At 34.9% G+C, this 19,595-nt stretch overlaps 1 protein-coding gene across 1 annotated transcript in view; it reads left to right on the forward strand.

Moving 5' to 3' along the window:
- The window catches only part of Babam2 (BRISC and BRCA1 A complex member 2), a 392,625-nt gene that overhangs the window by 71,098 nt on the left and 301,932 nt on the right, over positions 1-19,595 (forward strand). Inside the window, exon 4 of the mRNA XM_076832846.2 lies at positions 13,106-13,200. Coding sequence (XP_076688961.1) covers positions 13,106-13,200 — 95 coding nt within the window. The remainder of the gene's footprint in view (positions 1-13,105; positions 13,201-19,595) is intronic.

A 19,595-nucleotide genomic window follows, 5' to 3' on the forward strand; every position in this document is an offset into this window, starting at 1 on the left:
TTTACTGCTCATATCTTTTTAGTTTATTTAATATAGAATAGTTCTCTTAGCTTTTTAATTCATTTTTGGGGGCACAGATGATTTTAATATTTAGTTATTTGAGGACACTGAGTTGGTAAGTCTTTATATAAATGCTATGATAACAGAAGTAGTAAATCTTGCATCTGCTCAAGAATGTTAAGAAGCAGGTCTACATTTTCAACATTTAAAAAAAAATTTAAATTTGTTGTTTTTAGATATACATGACAGTAGGGTGGACTTGGCATATTATACATACAAGGGGTGCAACCCATTACAATTTTGTTCCTGTTCTTGTGTTTGAACATGATGTGGAGTTACACTGGTCATATATTCATATATGAGCTAGGAAAGTTCTGTCTGATTCATTCTACTGTCTTTCCTATTCCCACCCCCTCTCCTGCCCTTCATTCCCCTTTGTCTAATCCATTGAACTTTTATACTTCCCTTCCCTACCCTCCCTTGTAATTTTTTTGTCACTTATGACATGAATGGTTTAGAAGAGTCCAGACCTGTTGCTTAGTAGAATGTCCCACAGTTTGGTGTGTGGGATATTCTTTGCATGATTTCATTGAGGTTTTAAAACACCTTTGTTAAGCTCTCTAAGTAGGTGATGGTGTGGCCTCGGTGTAGTCATCAGACGATCTGTGTCCATTTGCCTGTTGTAGCTGCTGCTGAGTTTGACAGCTTGGTTTAAATTAAGGCATGGGTATATAATATCTACCTATGCAGATATGGGTATATAATATCTACCTATACCTAAATCTTTTTTCTGAGTAATTTAAAAGTAAATTGCAAATATGTTGATACTTCATCCCTAAATACTTCAAGGAAAGAACACTTTTATTCTTTAGAACCTCAGTCTGTTAGATTTTTCCATCATAAAGATATTTTTTCTCTGTTACAATTAATTAGCGATCTATGGAGTGATGCTTTGTGACTGTATTCTGCTTCCAAATAACCTTCGCCTGAAGGTTTTAGGTATCCATTGATGATCTTGTCTTAAATCATTTGTTTGTTAGTATTTATAGTTATTTTCATAATGACATCTCAAAGGTCACATCTCCTAGATTGAATCCTTTATTGGAACAGAATCTTTTAAGTCTTTCTATTACTGACACCACTTACAATGGTGTATATGTTTAATTTTTTTTTTGAGGGAATCGAGTGAATTAAGACTATCTCTTTAAAAAATGAGAAAAAAAATCTATTAATCCAAACCTCTTACATGTGCCTTTTCCTCAAGTGTTTAGTACTTTACCATTTTTTTTCTATTGCTTCACATCTCAGAATTTTTTCATAATGTCCTCTAAATGGCAATGTCTCCTTTTCTTCTCTATAAGTGCAAAACTACTTATTTTGTACATTTAAGTCTATCTTTTAACCTAGGTCACTATGATAGTTAGCTTATAGAAAGTGAAGTGTAAGTGCATGGTGTTCTAGAAGCCACACCTGTGTCAGGTGTGTGAGTGTATGGCTGTGTATAAAATCAAGCTGGGCTGCTAAAGTTTATTTTTGTTTTCCTGCCTTTTTAATCTTTCAAAACAGTGTTCATTACTGACTTGCTTTAAAATTATATTCAATTCCTAACCACTTTTTAAAGCTGCAACAATCGTAGAAAAGTTGAGAAAGCTTTCTTTCTTTTTATGATATAAGATTTATTGTGGTCATTAAAAAAGAATTGATAATAAATTGCTCTAATGAAACAGCTTGTGAATATGCATTAGAAGATTATTAAGATTAAAATTTTCCACAATAGAATATTTATTGCTCAATAAAGGAATGCTAATTTATAGAATTTGTCTTAAAATATCATTATTGTATGCACTGAAATAAATATATGAAAATACAAGTTAAAAGTTCATTTAAAACACATTATAATGTCTGAAGATGGGACATTGTACCCTTTTCCTAATTAGTCTAAGTTTCTACGAATCAGTCACAAAGTAGAGTCCCTCAAATAAACAGATTAATCATGTAGCTTAATTTCCTGAAAGCTGTCTTTTTAAAAACCACTGAAAGAATTGGGCATGTTTAACCTGGAAAAGACTAATCGAAGATGTGATCATCACCTGCAGATGATTGAGGGTCTTTAGTGTAGAAAACGGCTTAGAGCAGACTACCATTAATGGGGAAAAGTGGTTGGTGGGTGTATTTTCTTTTTTTGGGTGGGGGGTACCAGGGATTGAACTCAGGAGCACTTGGCCACTAAGCCATATCCCCAGCCCGATTTTGTATTTTATTAGTGACAGGATCTCATTGAGTTGCTTAGCACCTCGCTTTTTTTGAGGCTGGCATCAAACTCACAATCCTCCTGCCTCAGCCTCCTGAGCGGTGGTGGGTGTATTTTCTTTTTCAATATAAGAAACAACTTTTCCTAGCAACAGAATGTGCTGCATAATGAAGGCATGATCCCATTTTACCTGGAGATGGTCATGGGAACCTGGATGACTTTTCCTTTCTTCCCTTTGCCTCATTCCCTCTGCTCCCTTCTTCCCTAATCAGTGTTTCCGCTTGGTCTATGCTGTCTGGTACTGTCACTGTTAGCCACATGTGGCAGTGTGGTCAGACGTGGCTAGTCTGAATCAACATGTGCTGCAGCTGTGAAGCACACATCAGATTCTGAAGTGTTAGTATTGGAAAGAATGACATCGCTCACGAATCACTTTTATATTGATTACAAGTTGAAATGGTTTGTCTGTTGGCAATGTAAAATACATTATTAGGGCCAAGGAATTTTATTAATAATTAATCGTTGAAAGATGAATTATCAGTTGCAGATAAGGAGAAATCCTCTCTTTCTCACTGGTTATAATTGAAAACCCCAGAATACTAGAGAATTCATGCAGCAGAGTGCCTGAGGACTCTGAAAAGGACCAAGCTGTTGATGCATTTGGCTGGATCTCAGATATATTATGCTAAGTGAAGGAAGCCAGTCTCAGAAGTTACATGACTTCTGTTGTTTGATGTTTTGGAAAGGCAAAACTGAAGGGACAAGGAACAGATCAGAGCTCGCCAGGGATGAGAGTTGGTGGGAAAGCTTAAATACAAAGTGATAGCATGAGGATATTTTGGTGGTGTATCCTAATTTTGGTGATACCATATTTATACATATCTATGCGTGAGATATAATAATCTTACATACAAAAGTAAATTTTACTGTATATAAAATTTAACAACTAATTACAATTTAATTTCACATTTTTCTTTTTACTCTTTCAATGTGGATAGAATAAATCTAAAATTGTGTGACATGCATTATTATTTCTGTTGCACAGTAGTATTGTAGATTTTAGAAATGCAAAGGATTTGGCATGGTCTAGTCTTGAGTGAAAGCTATTGTGGAATGAAGTCTTATAAGGAAAACAGGCAAACTGAAATGACCTAAGTTTAGCTCCCACCCGACTTCCATCCTTTTTTCTACAGATGTTTTTTGAGAGTCTAATCCATGCTAATTATGCCAGCTCTCAGCTATGATATTTCCTTATAGTCCCTGTTTCTTCATATTGGAAAAGAAATTCTGCCTTGCAAGACAAAAAGCATACTGTTCAATGGAATCACTAACACATTAATCATTAACCATTGATGGTGTCCTTGAATTTGTAGGCAGAATGGCACTTGACAAGTTCCTCAACAAACTTGTGACGATATCCTTATGATGAATGTTTAGGTCCATAGTACTATTGAGTAGATTTTATTGTTTAAATGATTACACCCAAGAGGTACTGATTAATTGGAACTGTGGTTGCCATCAAGGGAGGTTTCTGGCGCACGCTTAGCCAATTTGGTTATGATTTGAAGTTAGAGGCAGTGTCAAGCCCAAATTGGAATTGAATCTCAGAATATAATGATGAACTGTAAATAGGTAACTCTAACAAGATTGAAATAAAATAGGGATAAATTTAAAATCCTGAAATGAATTCTGAAATTTCAGGTGTCCCAATTAAGAATGAAGGATATGTACATTAGCAGTAGTATATATGGAAAAATCTTGGGGGCTTTAGTTGTCAGGCAGCAGGTCACCACTGATGTGGCTGCCAGAAAAGCTACTTCAGTTTGTTGTTGTGTTGTTTGTCAGTAGGAATTGAGTATCTAAAGCAAGGTATGGATTTTATTGTTTCCGTGTTCTCTAAAGTGCTCCTGGAATCTTATATTTAGTTCTGGGTATTATCCTCTTAAGAGGGTGATGGACAAACTGGTGCACATTCGGAGTGGGGTGAGGAGGACATTAAAGGAACTGAGACCAAATCAGATGAGCAATAATGAAAGAAACTGGGACATTTACCCTGGTCAAGTGGTGACTTCATGGCGAGATTGAAAAAGAGGTCACAGGCACTGCCTTCAAATAATTGGGAGGATTTTGATATCAAAAAGAAAGTATACTTGTTTCATGAGTTCTAAGAACCAGTGAGTGGAATTTTTAGAGAGGGGTGGGGGGGTGGAGAAACTATTAAACTTCATTGTAAAGAAACACTAGGTGTTTGAGCTAACTCTTAGGAATGAGTCACTTCTCTAAGGTCTTTTGTAAAACTCCATTGCTTGAACCTACCTGTCTTTTGAGAATTTTGTTGAGCCTAGTATTTCTGCAAGATTCTGGTTTCTACTTCCCAGAATCTTGGAGTTTCATTAAGTAGTCATTTAATCCAGCAACCTGTAAGAATAATTTAGTTTCTTTGAAACTGTTTTTCTGAAAATTATTTAAACCTTAAATAGAGTGGCATGAGAACATTTCATTGTGGTAAATAAAGGAAGGAGCCTGAGGATAGGCTGTTTTTGATATTGGGGGGTAGGACACAGGGTTCACTTGGCAGCTGGGTCTTCCTGAGATATGGCTGACAACTTCTTTTTTTTTTTATTAGTTGTTCAAAACATTACAAAGCTCTTGACATGTCATATTTCATACATTTGATTCAAACGGATTATGAACTCCCATTTTTACCCCGTATACATATTGCAGATTCACATCGGTTACACATCCACTTTTTAAAATCAAAACCACCCTAAGATACCATCTCACTCCAGTAAGATTGGCAGCCATTATGAAGTCAAACAACAACAAGTGCTGGCGAGGATGTGGGGAAAAGGGTACACTTGTACATTGCTGGTGGGGCTGCAAATTGGTGCGGCCAATTTGGAAAGCAGTATGGAGATTCCTTGGAAAGCTGGGAACGGAACCACCATTTGACCCAGCTATTCCCCTTCTTGGACTATTCCCTAAAGACCTTAAAAGAGCGTATTATAGGGATACTGCTACAATGATGTTCATAGCAGCACAATTCACAATAGCTAGACTGTGGAACCAACCCAGATGCCCTTCAATAGATGAATGGATAAAAAAAAATGTGGCATTTATACACAATGGAGTATTACTCTGCATTAAAAAATGACAAAATCATGGAATTTGCAAGTAAATGGATGGCACTAGAGCAGATTATGCTAAGTGAAGCTAGCCAATCCCTAAAAAACAAATGCCAAATGTCATCTTTGATATAAGGAGAGCAACTAAGAACAGAATAGGGAGGAAAAGCATGAGAAGAAGATCACCATTAAACAGGGACAAGAGGCGGGAGGGAAAAGAGAGAGAGAAGGGAAATTGCATGGTAAAGGAAGGAGACCCTCATTGTTATACAACATACACTAGTATGGCAGTATGGCTGACAACTTCTGATACAGCTGACAACTTCTGAAGTGTGTCCTCTGGCAAGGCACAAGTACACAGACTACCTCATGCATGGAATTTCTGAGATTGCACGTATGTGCCATATTGTAAAGCACTGTAGATATGCATTTTGAAATAAAGGAACTTCCACTCCATTGGTTCTTCTAGTTTAGCTTGTCAATTTTGAAGGAATAATGGAAAATAAGATGCAAAACTACCATTTTGTTGTTAGGTGGTCATAATGCTTCTAGACATTCTAGGAGTGTGTTTTTTTTCTTTAACATTGCTTTATATCACCTCAGATCCTATTTTTCTTTCTTTGAACTCCTGCCTACTCTTCCATTTTTTAAAATTTATATATATATGAATTTTAAAAATATATGTATGTGTATTTTGGTTGTAGTGGGCACAATACCTTTACTTTATATTTATGTGGTGCTGAGGATCGAACACAGTGTCTCACATGTGCCAGGCAAGTGCTGTGTCACTGAGCCCCAGCCCCAGCCCCAGCCCCAGCCCCATGCCAACTCTTCCTTTTTATGAAAAGTTGAAGTAAGCAGTATCCAAGTAACCTGTAGTCAGGGTTCACATCATCTTCTCCAGGGTGAAATAAAGGAAATGCGGTGTTATTGTCCCTCCTTGTGATTTGTGTTGGTCTTTTCTCCACCATCTCTGCCTGGAGGTCAGGTGCTCTGTTTCTTACTTCCTATATAACTCCCCAGGTGTCTAGTGTGCGCATCTGTGCATGGTGGGTTTTTAATAAGTGTACTTGACTGATTTACTGACTGTTCTCCATAGCAAGAAAACAATGCCACAGTCTATTTCAAAGAGACTATATATATTGAGGCAAAGTATTTCAGGTTTTTTTTTTTTTTTTTTAAGTTGAAGGTAAGAGTTTGAGAATTCTGAAGAGTGTGAGATTATGAAAGACATCTAAATTCCTTTTGTTTTGAAAAATACTCATATAATGTTTAACTACATACAGTATAGCAAAAAATTGAGTTATTTTGGCTGCCTAAAGTTTTTCTTTTCAAATCAACTAAAATTTTTTTTTTAAAAAAATACACCTAATAACTCCTGATATTTTCTCTTAAAAGGACACGTTTGATAATATTCTTGAAAAGTAAAAGATTTTTGTCAATATTCATCTTATAAGAATATTCTCTGCAGTTTCTTTGCAGAGTTCCTTTAAATGCAGAATTCTTAAGATTTCATTTCAAGACAATTTTATTTATAAAAAAATAAATTTACCCACAACCACTCAGTAAACACTTTGTAATTTTTTTGTGTTTAAGATCAAATTTCTTTAAAGTGGGTCACATTTTTACATCAAATTAAAAAAAACAGCTTATTGAATATAATTCACATACTATGCAGTTCACCCTTTAAAGTGTGCAATTCAGTGGTTTTTAGTACAATGTTGAACAACTATCAACACTAATTCCAGAACATTTCCATTACCACAAAAAGAAAACTTGCACTGGTTAGCATTTACCCCCATTTCTCCATCTGCAGCTCCTGGCAGTCATTAATCTACTTCTGTCTCTGTGGATTTGCATATTTTGGATATTTCATATAATGGAACCATATAATAATAATACAACAAATGACCCTTTGTGTCTGGCTATTTTCACTTAGCATGATAGTTTCAAGCTTCATCTAAATTGTAGTGTGAATCTCTCTTTTTTTAAATTGTAATTGAATACTGTTCCATTGTGTGTGTGTGTGTGTGTGTGTGTGTGTGTGTGTGTGTGTATATATATATATAATTTTATTTATCCATTCAACATTGGGTGCATATATTACATTTTATTTATCCATTCAACACCTGATGGACATTAGTTGTTTCCATTTTTTAGTCATTTTGAGTAATGCTGCTACAAATACTCACTTGCAAGCTTTTGTGTTTTCAGTTTTCTTGGGTGTATACCAAGAGGAGAATTGCAGAGTCAAATGGTAACTGCATGTTTAACTTTCTGAAGGACTGCCAGACTGTTTTCAAAAGTAGATATATCATTTTACATCCCTGCAAGCAGTGTATATAAGGGTACCAGTTCCTCCGTATCTTCACAATACTGTTGTTATCTTTTTTATTATAGCCATCCCAGTGGATATGAAGTGATGTCTTTGTGATTTTGATTGTACTTCCCTGATGGCTAATGATGTTGAATGTCTTTTCCTGTGCTGATTGCCCATATTTATATCTTGGAGAAACAATGAATAATACTCTTTGCCTGTTTAAAAATTGAGTGATGTATCTTTTTATTCAGTTGTAAGAGGTTTTTTTTTATATATATATTCTACATATGAGTCCTTTATCAGACATACGATTTGCCCAGTTTCCTCTGATTTTGTGGATTTTCACTTTTTAGGTAGTGTCCTTTGAAGGACAGAAGCTTTTAATTTTGGTGCAGAATAACTTACCTTTGTTGTTTGATTTTTTTTTTTTTTAATGTCTAAGAAGCTATTAGGGTTCTCCAGAGAGAGAGAGAACAAAAAAAAGTATAAAGATATATGAGAATAGATTTATTAGGGGAATGACTCCTGTGATTATGGAGCCTGAGAAGTCCATGATGGGTCCTCTATAAGCTGTAGGCCCAGGATGCTGGCTTGTAGCATGGTCCTCATCCAGTTGAAAGCCTGAAAACCAGGGAAGGCAGTGGTATAATTCTCAATCTGAGACTACTGGCTGAAGGACCCAGGGGTCAGCTGGTTTAAGTCCTGGTGGTCTTCCCCACTTAGTTCACTCAGACTCACATGCCACTCTCTTTTGAAAATATGCTCATATACACTGGTAAAATAATGCTTTAGCAGTTTTCTAGGTATTTCTTAATCCAGTCAAGTTGACACCTAAAATTAACCATCTTAGAAATGATTGCCTCATCCAAAGTTATGAAAATTTGCTCTTATGCTTCCTGAAAGATGGATGTAGTTTTTGCTGTTACCTTTTGCTGATCCATTTTGAGTTTGTTTTGTATATGGTGTGACTAATTGGGACCGAAGTGTGTGGCTATCCAGTTGTCCTAGCCCCATTTGTTGAAAAGATGCTTTATAAAAATAAAATTTTACTTGTGTAAAATATATATAACAGAATTTACCATCTTAACAAGGTTTACATGTACATTTCAATAGTGTTAAGTATAGTCACATTGTCGTGCACCTATCCCCAGAACTCTTTTCATCTTGCAAAACTAATTCAGTACTATTGAACAAAATCTCCCTATTCTTCCCTCCCAAGACACTCCACTTTGTCTCCATGTCTCATGTAAGTGGTATGATGTAGTATTTGTCTTTTGGTGACTTATTTCACTTTCCATAATGTCTTCAAAGTTCCTTCATATGGTAGCATATTCAGAATTTCCTTTAAGGTTGAGTAATATTCCATTGTATGTGTAGAATACATATTTTTTATCCATTCATCTGCTATTGGATACTGTGGTTACTTTCACTTTTTGGGTATTATGAATCATGCTGTTGTGTCCAAATATCTCTTTGAGACCTTGCTTTTCATTTTTGGGGGGTCCATGGCCAGAAGTAGAATTGCTGGATCATATGGTAATTCTATTTTAAATTTTTTAAGAAGCTACCATTCTGTTTTCCATAGCATCTACAACATTTAACATTCCTACCAATACCTGCATTAGGGGTTCCAGTTTCTCTACATCTTCACCTACATTGGTTCTTTTTCTCTTTTCATTTCTTTTTGTTAGTAGTAGCCATCCTAGTAGTGAAAAGACTCTTTAGCACCTTTGTCAAATATCAGTTAACCATAAGTGAGATTTATTTATTTATGGAAGATGAATTCTATTCCATTTATCTTTATGTCTATCGTTATGCTGCTATCCCACTGTGTTTATTGCTGTGACTTTGTAACAACTTTTGAAATTGTAAAGTAAAAATCCTTGAATTTTATTCTTTTTTTTTCAGGGTTCTTTTGGCTAGTTGAATTCCTTGCATTTCCATGTGACTATTAGGATTGACTTTTCAATTTCTGCAAAGAGTCCAGCTAGGATTTTGATATGGATTGTATGGAATCTGGATAGTGTTGCCACTGAGCAATATTAAGAATTTTGATACATGAATGTGAGGTGCTTTCCCAATTATTTGATCTTCTTTAATTTCTTTCAACAATGTTTTCTAATTTTCAGTGTATAAGTCTTATATGTCTTATGTTAAATTTATTTCTAAGTACTTGGCTCCTTTTGAAGCTATTGGTTTCTTAATTTCTTTTTTGGATTGTTATTAGTATAGAAGAAATGCAATTTAATTTTTGTACATTTATCTTGTGTTTGGCAACCTTGCTGAAACTGTTTATTATTATAAGTATTCTTTGTGAATTCATTAGGATTTTTTTTATATGGAAGACCATATCATCTCTGGATAGAGTTAGTTTTGCTTTTTCTTTCCAATCTGGATGCCTTTTTTTTTTTTGCTCTGGCTAGGGTCTTTGATAATGCTGAATAGAATCGGCAAGAGAGGATATCTTTGAATCAGATTTTTAATATTTACAGCTCTGGAAATAGTCATTACTGCTAGTGTTCTTTTGAGAAATTGAAAATCCACCTTCTGATCCTCTTATTATAGTAAGTAACTAAAGTAATAAAATTATACTGGAACATGTTATTTATTTTTTAAACATAAGGCACAATAGATTCCAGTTTGGCTTTTCCAAAACTCTCATGCCTCTGCTGTTTTTTTCTAAAAGTAACTAAAGTAAATCAACTGAAGGAATTTTAAAAATGTTTTTTTAAAAATCTCATGGATAAAAAAGTCAAATGGATTTTCTTAAAGAATCATACTTGCTGTGTGTGTTTGAATAGATTGAGTAATCAGGACATTCATGTTGTCTCTGCTAGTGCTTCTTAGCCATGGCTTGTATGAATGCCATAATTGTTAGTACTTATCATTCATAATAGCTAGAGTTGACAATCTGAGATGATCGTAGTAGAAGGAGAGGTGGTGCTTGTACTACTTTTGATAATTGAATTCTACACCTAACTTATATAGGGTATATTTTTTTGCTTAAGCTTATTCCTAAGCTCCAGAAAGCTCTGGGAGCAATCTTCCTATTCTTTTTTCTTCTTTCTTCTTTGTTTCCTTTTTTCTTTCTCAGAGAGGTGAGATGAATGTAAGAATGCTTGTTTTTTGGATGGTTACAGTATGTTTAGGAAAACAAAGTAAAAGTATTTACCTTGTAGTGTTGTGTAGTTTTTTTTGTGGTGCTGGGGATTGAACCTAGGGCCTTGTTCATATGAGACAAGCACTCTACCAACTGATCTATACACCCAGTCTTTGTGTATATGTTTTATTTTCCTCAATAAATATAAGCTCTTTGAGCAATAAGTATCTTTGTATTTACACAGTGTGTATCATATGTAGCTTGTGCTTATTATGATTTAAAAAAATTAATACCACAGTAAAACAATAAAAGAGAATTTATAATCAAATACTCAATTGAGTGGAGTATGATAAAACTATATTATTGAATTCAAGAAGTAACAATGATGAGTGTTTTCCAGGTTTCTTAGGGAAGGCTTTGTGCAAGAGAAGGTAATATGAGCTGGCTCATAAAGGATGGTAAGAACTGAGCAAGAGGAGAGAACATTTCTCCTGGGTGTTTTAACATTTAAAGGGCATTCAGTGAAACTTACAACTGGAAAGAAGATTTGTTATGGTTTGTTGATTGAGAGAAGGGTGGATAAATAGATAGGAACATATTTTGGAGGTATTAAATACAAGTTTGAGCCGGGCTTGGTGGTGCACACCTGTAATCCCAGCAGCTTGGGAGGCTGAGGATGGTGAGTTCATAGCCAGTCTTAGCAACTTAGTAAGGCCCTAAGCAACTCAGCCAGACCGTGTCTCTAAATAATATTTAAAAGGGCTGGAGATGTGGCTCAGTGATTAAGTGCCCCTGAGTTCAATCCCTGGTACAAAAAAAAAAAAAAAAATGGTTGAGAAGTTTGCCTTTATTTCATTTGCCATTAGAGAATCATTGAAATGTTCTGAGTTAGGAAATTTTGGGATAAAATAGTACTTTAAGGAGACTTACTTGGTGATAGTATGTCTTATGGGCTGGAGGGCAGCTAGTATTAGGATGCCATTTAAAGAGAATATGATTGAGTTCTTTTAGTTTGCCAGCTTTTTAATAGCAGGGTTCTTTGATCTTTAGTGTCTTTCATAAGTACTGAAGCAAAGTTTGAGTCTTTATAGGAAAAAAATCCTCATTTGGGGGGGGGAAGTAAAGAGATAACTTGTTTTATTTATATATGTGTGTGTGTGTGTGTGTGTGTATAAGTGTTGTGTGTGTAAGTTTCAGCATGGGTCATTAAGGAATAATAGTGCTCTCCCTGGCAATAGGGTGAGGGTAGTTGGCTAGAGGAAGAGGGGTAGGAACAGGGACAGACATAATCACGTTTTTATGCTCGCTGAGTCTGACATTGAAATGCCTAGTACATAGAGATTTAAGGGCTCAAATTAGAACTGAAGTCTGAATGTTTAAATTTGGATATCATTATGTAGATTTATCATTCGAACAATAAAAATGATTGGACTTATAAACTGTAGTGTGCACGTGTTCAGAGGTTTATGTGCACTTATACAAATATATATATCCTGACACACTGAAACCCCAAATGGGTATTAAATTGTCCATAAACTAATCTTAGTTTTAGCAAAATGATGAGGACTGAATCTTCTGATGAATAAAGGGAAAAAAGGAGTTAAAGAAGGAGACAGGAAAGAAATAAGAGGTAGGAGAACACAAATTTGCTAATTAGAGTTTGAAATTAGTCTTACATTTAAAACACTACTGCTATCAAGCATACTAGTGCTCCTGTTTCACTTGTTGAGTACTTATTCTAGACATAAACTAGACATCTCTTCTCTTCTCATAACAAATTTGTGACATCAGTACTATTGTATTCCTCTTTCACTGATGAGGAAACTGAAATCTAAAGAAGTTGAAACTTGCCCAAGATCTCTGAGCTAATAAATAAAAGAGTTTTATTTACATTCACTTTATTCCAAGACAAGTATTCTTTCCATTATACAAAGGTATGAATGTTTAATTTTTTGTAAGGCATGGACTATGTTTATACCAAATCAGTTTTCAGTAAAAGCTTCTTAATTAGCAGGCACTGATTGGACAGTAATGTTTCCTATAAAAAGAATCAGCATGTATTTTGGATGGGGCGGCTTCAACTTTTTTACTTGTGTATTTATATTCACAGTGTATTCAACTTTTTTGATTGTGTGTTATGAATGTTAATTTAAGAGAAGATACCAGTTCTTTTATTTGAAGAATTAATCTTTCATAAGTATTGGTCTTATACATTTAAATTTCTTTAGGAAGTTTTTCTGGTACATTCTTCAGAACATCCATACGTTAACAAGGAAATAAGAAAGGCCTTCCATTTTCTTTTATTTCAGGGGATATCATTTTCAATGCCCAATACCCAGAGCTGCCCCCCGATTTTATCTTTGGAGAGGATGCTGAGTTCCTGCCAGACCCCTCGGCTCTGCATGTGAGTACTTAGGCTCACTCAGATGTTAATTTTTGGTTGAAAAGAAAACAAAATTGGCTTTCAATGCCTAACAGATAACATTTGTCAAATGTGAATTTTTTGCCCACCCCACTTTTCTTTATACCATGAAATAAGTATAACTCTTCAGGTGCCAAAATAGTTAAAGAAGAGATTTTTATTCATTGAAGTTTTAGTTTCAGATGATTTCAAATCAATGAAAATTTCCAGCATAATGGTTGAAGTACTTTTACTTCATTTTAGAGAGACATATTGAAAACATTTTCTTTGTTTCAACGTGGTATTTTATGCCTGCAACCAATTTTCTAATGTTTACTAACACTTCATCCCAGGGCTGGTTTGGAGAGTATTTCTTGGCTTTTAAAGAGGCTCTCTCTCTCTCTCTCTCTCTCTCTCTCTCTCTGTGTGTGTGTGTGTGTGTGTGTGTGTGTATAGAAGTGAAAGTGGCAAATTTGGATTTGTATGTGTATTATCTCAGTATCATTTATAAAAAGGGTAAAGACCAGTTTCAGTGGTCTTTACTAAGCAAAACCAAAATCTTTGTAGTTGAAATAAAATATTTCTGGAATTAAAGCAGCAATATTCCTTCAGGATAAGGGGTGGTGGCACTTAGCAGAGCACATGAGGTTTATATAAAAGTTGTGTTTTGCATGGCTGATGGAGGAAGACACGTGCCATTTTGTTTAAAAGGTTCTAACCAGACAAAAATGACTGTCTTTCCCTTGTCAAATTCAAGTTTGTTGTGATATCTGTACCATCAGAGGCTTAATGTTGTTTATAACTGTGTTCTTAGTTTTGTTTTCTGGAATCTTTTTGTGACATTAAAGTTGTGTAATTAAATGTTTTGATGACTTTAAAATCTTTGCCCTTCGTCATTCATATTATTAAAGGGCAATCATTAACCAAAACTTGAAGAATGATTTTAAAATTTAGAACATAGCTATAAAAATGTCATTGACTAGAGTAGGATGGGTATGTTGTAAAATTTCTAATAATTGAATATAAGCTCTTATTTTATTTGATTTTAAACAGACTGTAAGTTAAATATGGCCCCTTTTAGAGGCCATGGGTCATATATTCACTCCTTATTAAGATTGAGATGCTTACTGCCAGAAGATGAGGCAGAGTATCACTATCAACCTCTCTTGCCTTAAATCTGCCCAGTGGAGGGAAACATGCTAGATGCCAAAGATGTATCATAGGCTAAGTGCCCCTGGAATTTAAAGAAGGTGGTCAGAGAAGCTTTGCAGTATAGGTGAGGTTTATACTTATTCATGAAAAGTAAAGGGAAAATGAAAAGTGGCAGACTATTTCAGGTAGGGAGATGACATAAGAAAATGTGAAGAAGCCATGGTTTGTGTAATGTGTTGCAGAAAAAGGTACTGACAGATTGGCTGAAATGGAAGTTGATATAAGAAAGGGCTAAAAAGGATGAGATAAATTGGGACAAGATTGTGGAGTACAGTGAATGCTGGACTAAGTGTCACTGAAGGAAATGATAGGAGACTCTCCTAATGGCAGTGTGGTCAATATAATGGGTTAAGGAGCGATCGAAGACTATAATTGAGGATTGTTATAAAAATCCAGGACAGAGAGAAGGGGCTTTGAGCTAGAATGATGTAGGAGGGAACACTATGATAGAAAAGATGCGAAAGATGTGTTTACAACTTCTTTTTTTAGAATTGTCTTTATAATTTTTAGTGCATATCTTCAGTATTGGCAAATATTGTGGGTGTAGAATTTAAAGAAAAGACCTTAAGATTCATCTTATTTCACTCTTCTATTTTAGTGCTGAGGAATTTACATGATTTATATAATTCTGTGTCAGAGCTGATATTGTAATTCTACTCTTTTGGTGTTTTTGTCCCTGAGTATGGTTATCACATTTAAAAAAAAATTAACTGAAAAAGAACAGCTGAAAAATCAGAGCACTGGATCAAGAGACAGATTGTAAATGTAGGGAAACACTTACTCTTTAGTGATAGTTAGTCTAAGGCCTGAGGTAGGATTACTTAAGGCTTCTTTGTGGGTCAGTGGGCTGGGCAGGCCTGGATAAGCAAGCAAAGTACACCCCCGCTAGCTGGGTGATGTCAAATAGCCTGGGAAGTTACTCTTGATAGCTGTCAGGTTAAAATGCCATGACAAGTTCAACCATAAGGCCTCCTCCCCAGCAGACACTACCTGAGCACAGCTCACCTTGGAAGAGACTGTTCATTCAACTCTCAACAATTATGGTTTAATTCTTGGATTTAGTTCATACTTTCCTCCCTTTCTTGAAGTGCTCTCAGCACAGTGACTAATAACCTGCTTCTCTACATATGGTTCTGAATAAAGAGGGATTACATATTTCATCACCCATGGAGAGGGAAATAGAAGGCCTTAGATATTTCTACTGAACTACACATTGCAGTAGGGAATGAATATGTACCCTTAGAGTCCGGGAGTGTAGTCCCAAGTAGTTCTGTGGCAAATTTAGGATTTCCTTGAAGTGTCTGGATTTTATCTTGAAAATCCATGAAAATTTGCATTTGATTCTGAAATATTTATTAATAATAATATGATATTTTACCTGTATTTAAAATTTTTTTTTAGACATTGATGGACCTTTATTTTATTCACTTATTTATATGTTGTGCTGAGAATTGAACCCACACATGCTGGGTGAGTGCTGTACCACTGAGACACAACCCCAGCCCCTACCTGGATTTTTTAAATGTAAAATATGCTATGAAATTATAAATATTTGAGAAAAAAATGGATTCTCCAGTATGGTCCATTGTGAGAAATATAGTTTTAGAGAATATATGTGATCTCTTGTATAGACCAATTTGTTTAAACCTGCTGTTTCTCCCTGGGGAAAAAAAAGGAAAAGGATTTGAAATGTTATAAGTAAAAGGCATACATAAGGTTTATAGAAATATGTGCAGGGTTGCGATGTTGAATGAAGTCACCTCTTTCTAAACTTAGAATCATTATTCAGTTTCCACTGAGGAACTCAAGATTGTCAGATGAATGTAAAACACTAGACAAATACCTAATGTAGAGATAGATGCCTCATAGCCACCAGAGAATCAAAAAATCATAGAGTAAGGGGCTTAGTGGTTCATTGATTCCTTATTCTGGATGTACATTGGAATAATTTGGGAAGCCTGTTAAAATAAAGCTTCCTGGACTCCACTGGACCTGGAATTAGAGCCTTTGGAAATCCAAGGACTATTAAATTTTCTTGGTTATTTTTTTAATATTTATTTTTCAGTTGTAGTTGAACACAATACCTTTATTTTATTTATTTATTTTTATGTGGTGCTTAGGATCAAACCCAGGGCCTCACACAGGCTAGGCGAGCACTCTACGGCTGAGCCACACCCCAGCCCTTCTTGACTGTTTTTATGTACTAGTCTGTGAAGTGTTAATTGGCAACCACTGACTGAATTATATCTTTTGTAGAAACTTCTCCAACAGAGGGCTGTTTGTCTTTTTGTTTTTCCTTTCTTTTTGTGGTGCTGGGGAGCCATCCCAGAACTTTGCACATGCTAGGCAAGTGCTCTGCCACTGAGCTGCATCCCTAGCCCGGGTGGTTGCCTTTGCTTCCCATTATTTCCAGTGAGTATCACTTTCCATTTGGAGGACAGCCCTACTTTAAAAAAATAACAGTTTTAATGAGACAATTTATATACCTTACAATACACTTATTTAAAGTGTCTAATTCAGTGGTTTTTAGTATATTCATAAAATTGTGCAACTGTCACTACAAATTTAGAACATTTCATCACCCCCAAGAGAAACCCTAAACCCACTTTTCCTGTTCTCCTCACCCTAGGCAACAACTAATCTATATGCTGTCTCTGAGGATATGCCTGTTTTGGGAATTTTGTGTAAATGAAATCATATCATATATGATTCTTTATGGCTGACTGTCTTCACTTAGCATGATGCTTTCAATGTAGCATGTAACACTTATTTTTTTTATTGTCAAATAATATTCCATTGTATTCCGGTACCACATTTCATTTTCCACTTGTCAGTTGATGGACATTTTGGGTTGTTTCCTTGCTTTGGTTATTATAACTACTGCTATTTATGGACATGTTTTTATTTTTCTGGGTTATATCCTTCAGGCTTGCAATTTACAAGTGGCTACTCTGTTTTAACATTTTGAAGAACCACCAGAACTGTTTTCCAAAATTGTGTCTCATGGGGCTTGGGTTGTGGCTCAGAGTAAAGTGCTCGCCTAGCATGTGTGAGGCACTGGGTTTCATCCTCAGCACCACATAAAAATAAAATAAAGGTATTGTGTCCACCTACAACTAAAAAATAAATATTAAAAAATGGTATATCATTTTGTATCCTCACCAGCAGTACATTAGTTTCAGTTTCTTTACCCCTCACCAACACTTGTTACCCGTGTGTTTAATGATACTGTTCTTAGTGGGTATGAAGCAGTATTCCATTGTGGTTTTGATTTGTTTTTTTCCTTGATGGCTAATGATGTTGAGTATCTTTTCTTGTATTTATTGGCTATTGTATCTTCATTGGAGAAATGTCTATTCAGGTGCTTTGTTTATTTTTAAATTGAAGTTTTGATTTGGGTTTTTTTTTTTGTTTGTTTGTTTTTTTGGTACCAGGGATTGAACCCAGGGGTGCTTAACCACTGAGCTACATCCCCAATATTTTTTATTTTGTAACAAAGTCTTGCTAAGTTGCTCAGGACCTTGCTAAGTTGCTCAGGACCTTGCTAAGTTGCTGAGGCTGGCTTTAAATTTATGATCCTCCTGCCTCAGCCTCCTGAGCCACTGGGATTACAGGCATATGCCACCATGCCCAGCTTATTTGTGCTTTTAATTATTGAGTTTTCAGATTTCTTAATAGATTCTGAGTACAAGTACATTATCACACATATGATTTGCCAAGTTTTCTCCCAATCTATAGGGTTTTTTTTTTTTTTTTTTTTTTTTAAGGGAGTGTCTTTTAAGTGACAAAAAATACTTTCAATTTGATGAAGTTCATTAAGCTAAGTTTTGCTTTTGTTGCTTGTGCTTTTGGTTTTATATATAAGAAACCATTATACAATTGAAGATTATGGAAATTTACTCTTATGCTTTCCTTTAAAAGTTGTATAATTTTGCTGTTATATATAAATTTTTGATCCATTTTGAGTTAACTTTTTTTTTTTTTTGGAAACTGGGAGAAAATGAGGTGAATCCCTTTTCTTAAATTTTTACAAAATTTTTAAATTAGTTATACATGACAGTAAATGCACTTTGATACATCATATATAATGGAGTATAATTTCTCATTCTTCTGGTTATATATGATGTAGACTCCCATCTGTCGTGTGGTTATATATGTACATAGAGTAATAATGTCTCATTCATTCTACTTTCCTTTCTACCCACTCCCTTCACTCCCCTCTATCTAATCTAAAGTAACTATTCTTACCTACCCGCAACCCCACATTTGAGTTAACTTTTTGGATGTGATTGCGGTAGGCAACGAACTTAATTGTTTTGCAAGTGAATATCCAGATGTCTTAGCACATTAGAAAGACTACCTTTTCTTCATTGAATTTTTTTGGCATTTTTTGTCAACCCTCTATTAACAAAAATGGTTATACTTGTGAGCATTTATTTTGGACTCTCAATTCTATTCCATTGATCCCTCTGTATACACTTATAGTACTGTGACTTTGTAATGAGTTTTGAAATTGGAAAGTGTGAAGTTTTCGACTTCTTTTCAAGATTGCTTTGACTTTTATGGGTCCCTTGAATTTCCATATGAATTTTAGGATAAACTTGTGAGTGTTTACAAAACATCTAACTGGAATTTTGATAGGAATTATTTTGAATCTATATTTACTTTTTAAAAAATATTTTTTTAGTTGTAGTTGGACACAATATCTTTATTTATTTATTTATGTGGTGCTGAGGATTGAACCCAGTGCCTCGCATGTGCTAGGTGAGCACTCTACTGCTGAGCTACAACCCCAGCCCCTATATTTACATTTTAATGATGCTAACCCTTCCTCTAATCAGAACATGAAATGCCTTTTTATTTATTCAGGCTTCCTTTAAATGATTCAATAATGTTTTATAATTTCCAGACTGAGTTTTACACTTATCGTGCTACATTTATTCCTAAATATGCTACTCTTTTTGGTGCTATTATAAATGATTCTTATTTTTATTCTCAGTTTTTCATTATTACTATATAATGAGTTGATTTTTGTATCTTAACCCTTGTATCTTGTGCCCATATAGTTCTAACTTTTAATGTGAAGTTTTTCTACTGAGCAAAAACATCTTTTTACAGTCATAGGTTCTTTACTTTTTTTCCCTGCTTATTGAAAGGACATACATTTGTTGAGGAAGCTGGATTAC

The sequence above is a fragment of the Callospermophilus lateralis genome, chromosome 14, assembly GCF_048772815.1.
Source record: "Callospermophilus lateralis isolate mCalLat2 chromosome 14, mCalLat2.hap1, whole genome shotgun sequence".
Classification (NCBI taxonomy): Eukaryota; Metazoa; Chordata; class Mammalia; order Rodentia; family Sciuridae; genus Callospermophilus; species Callospermophilus lateralis.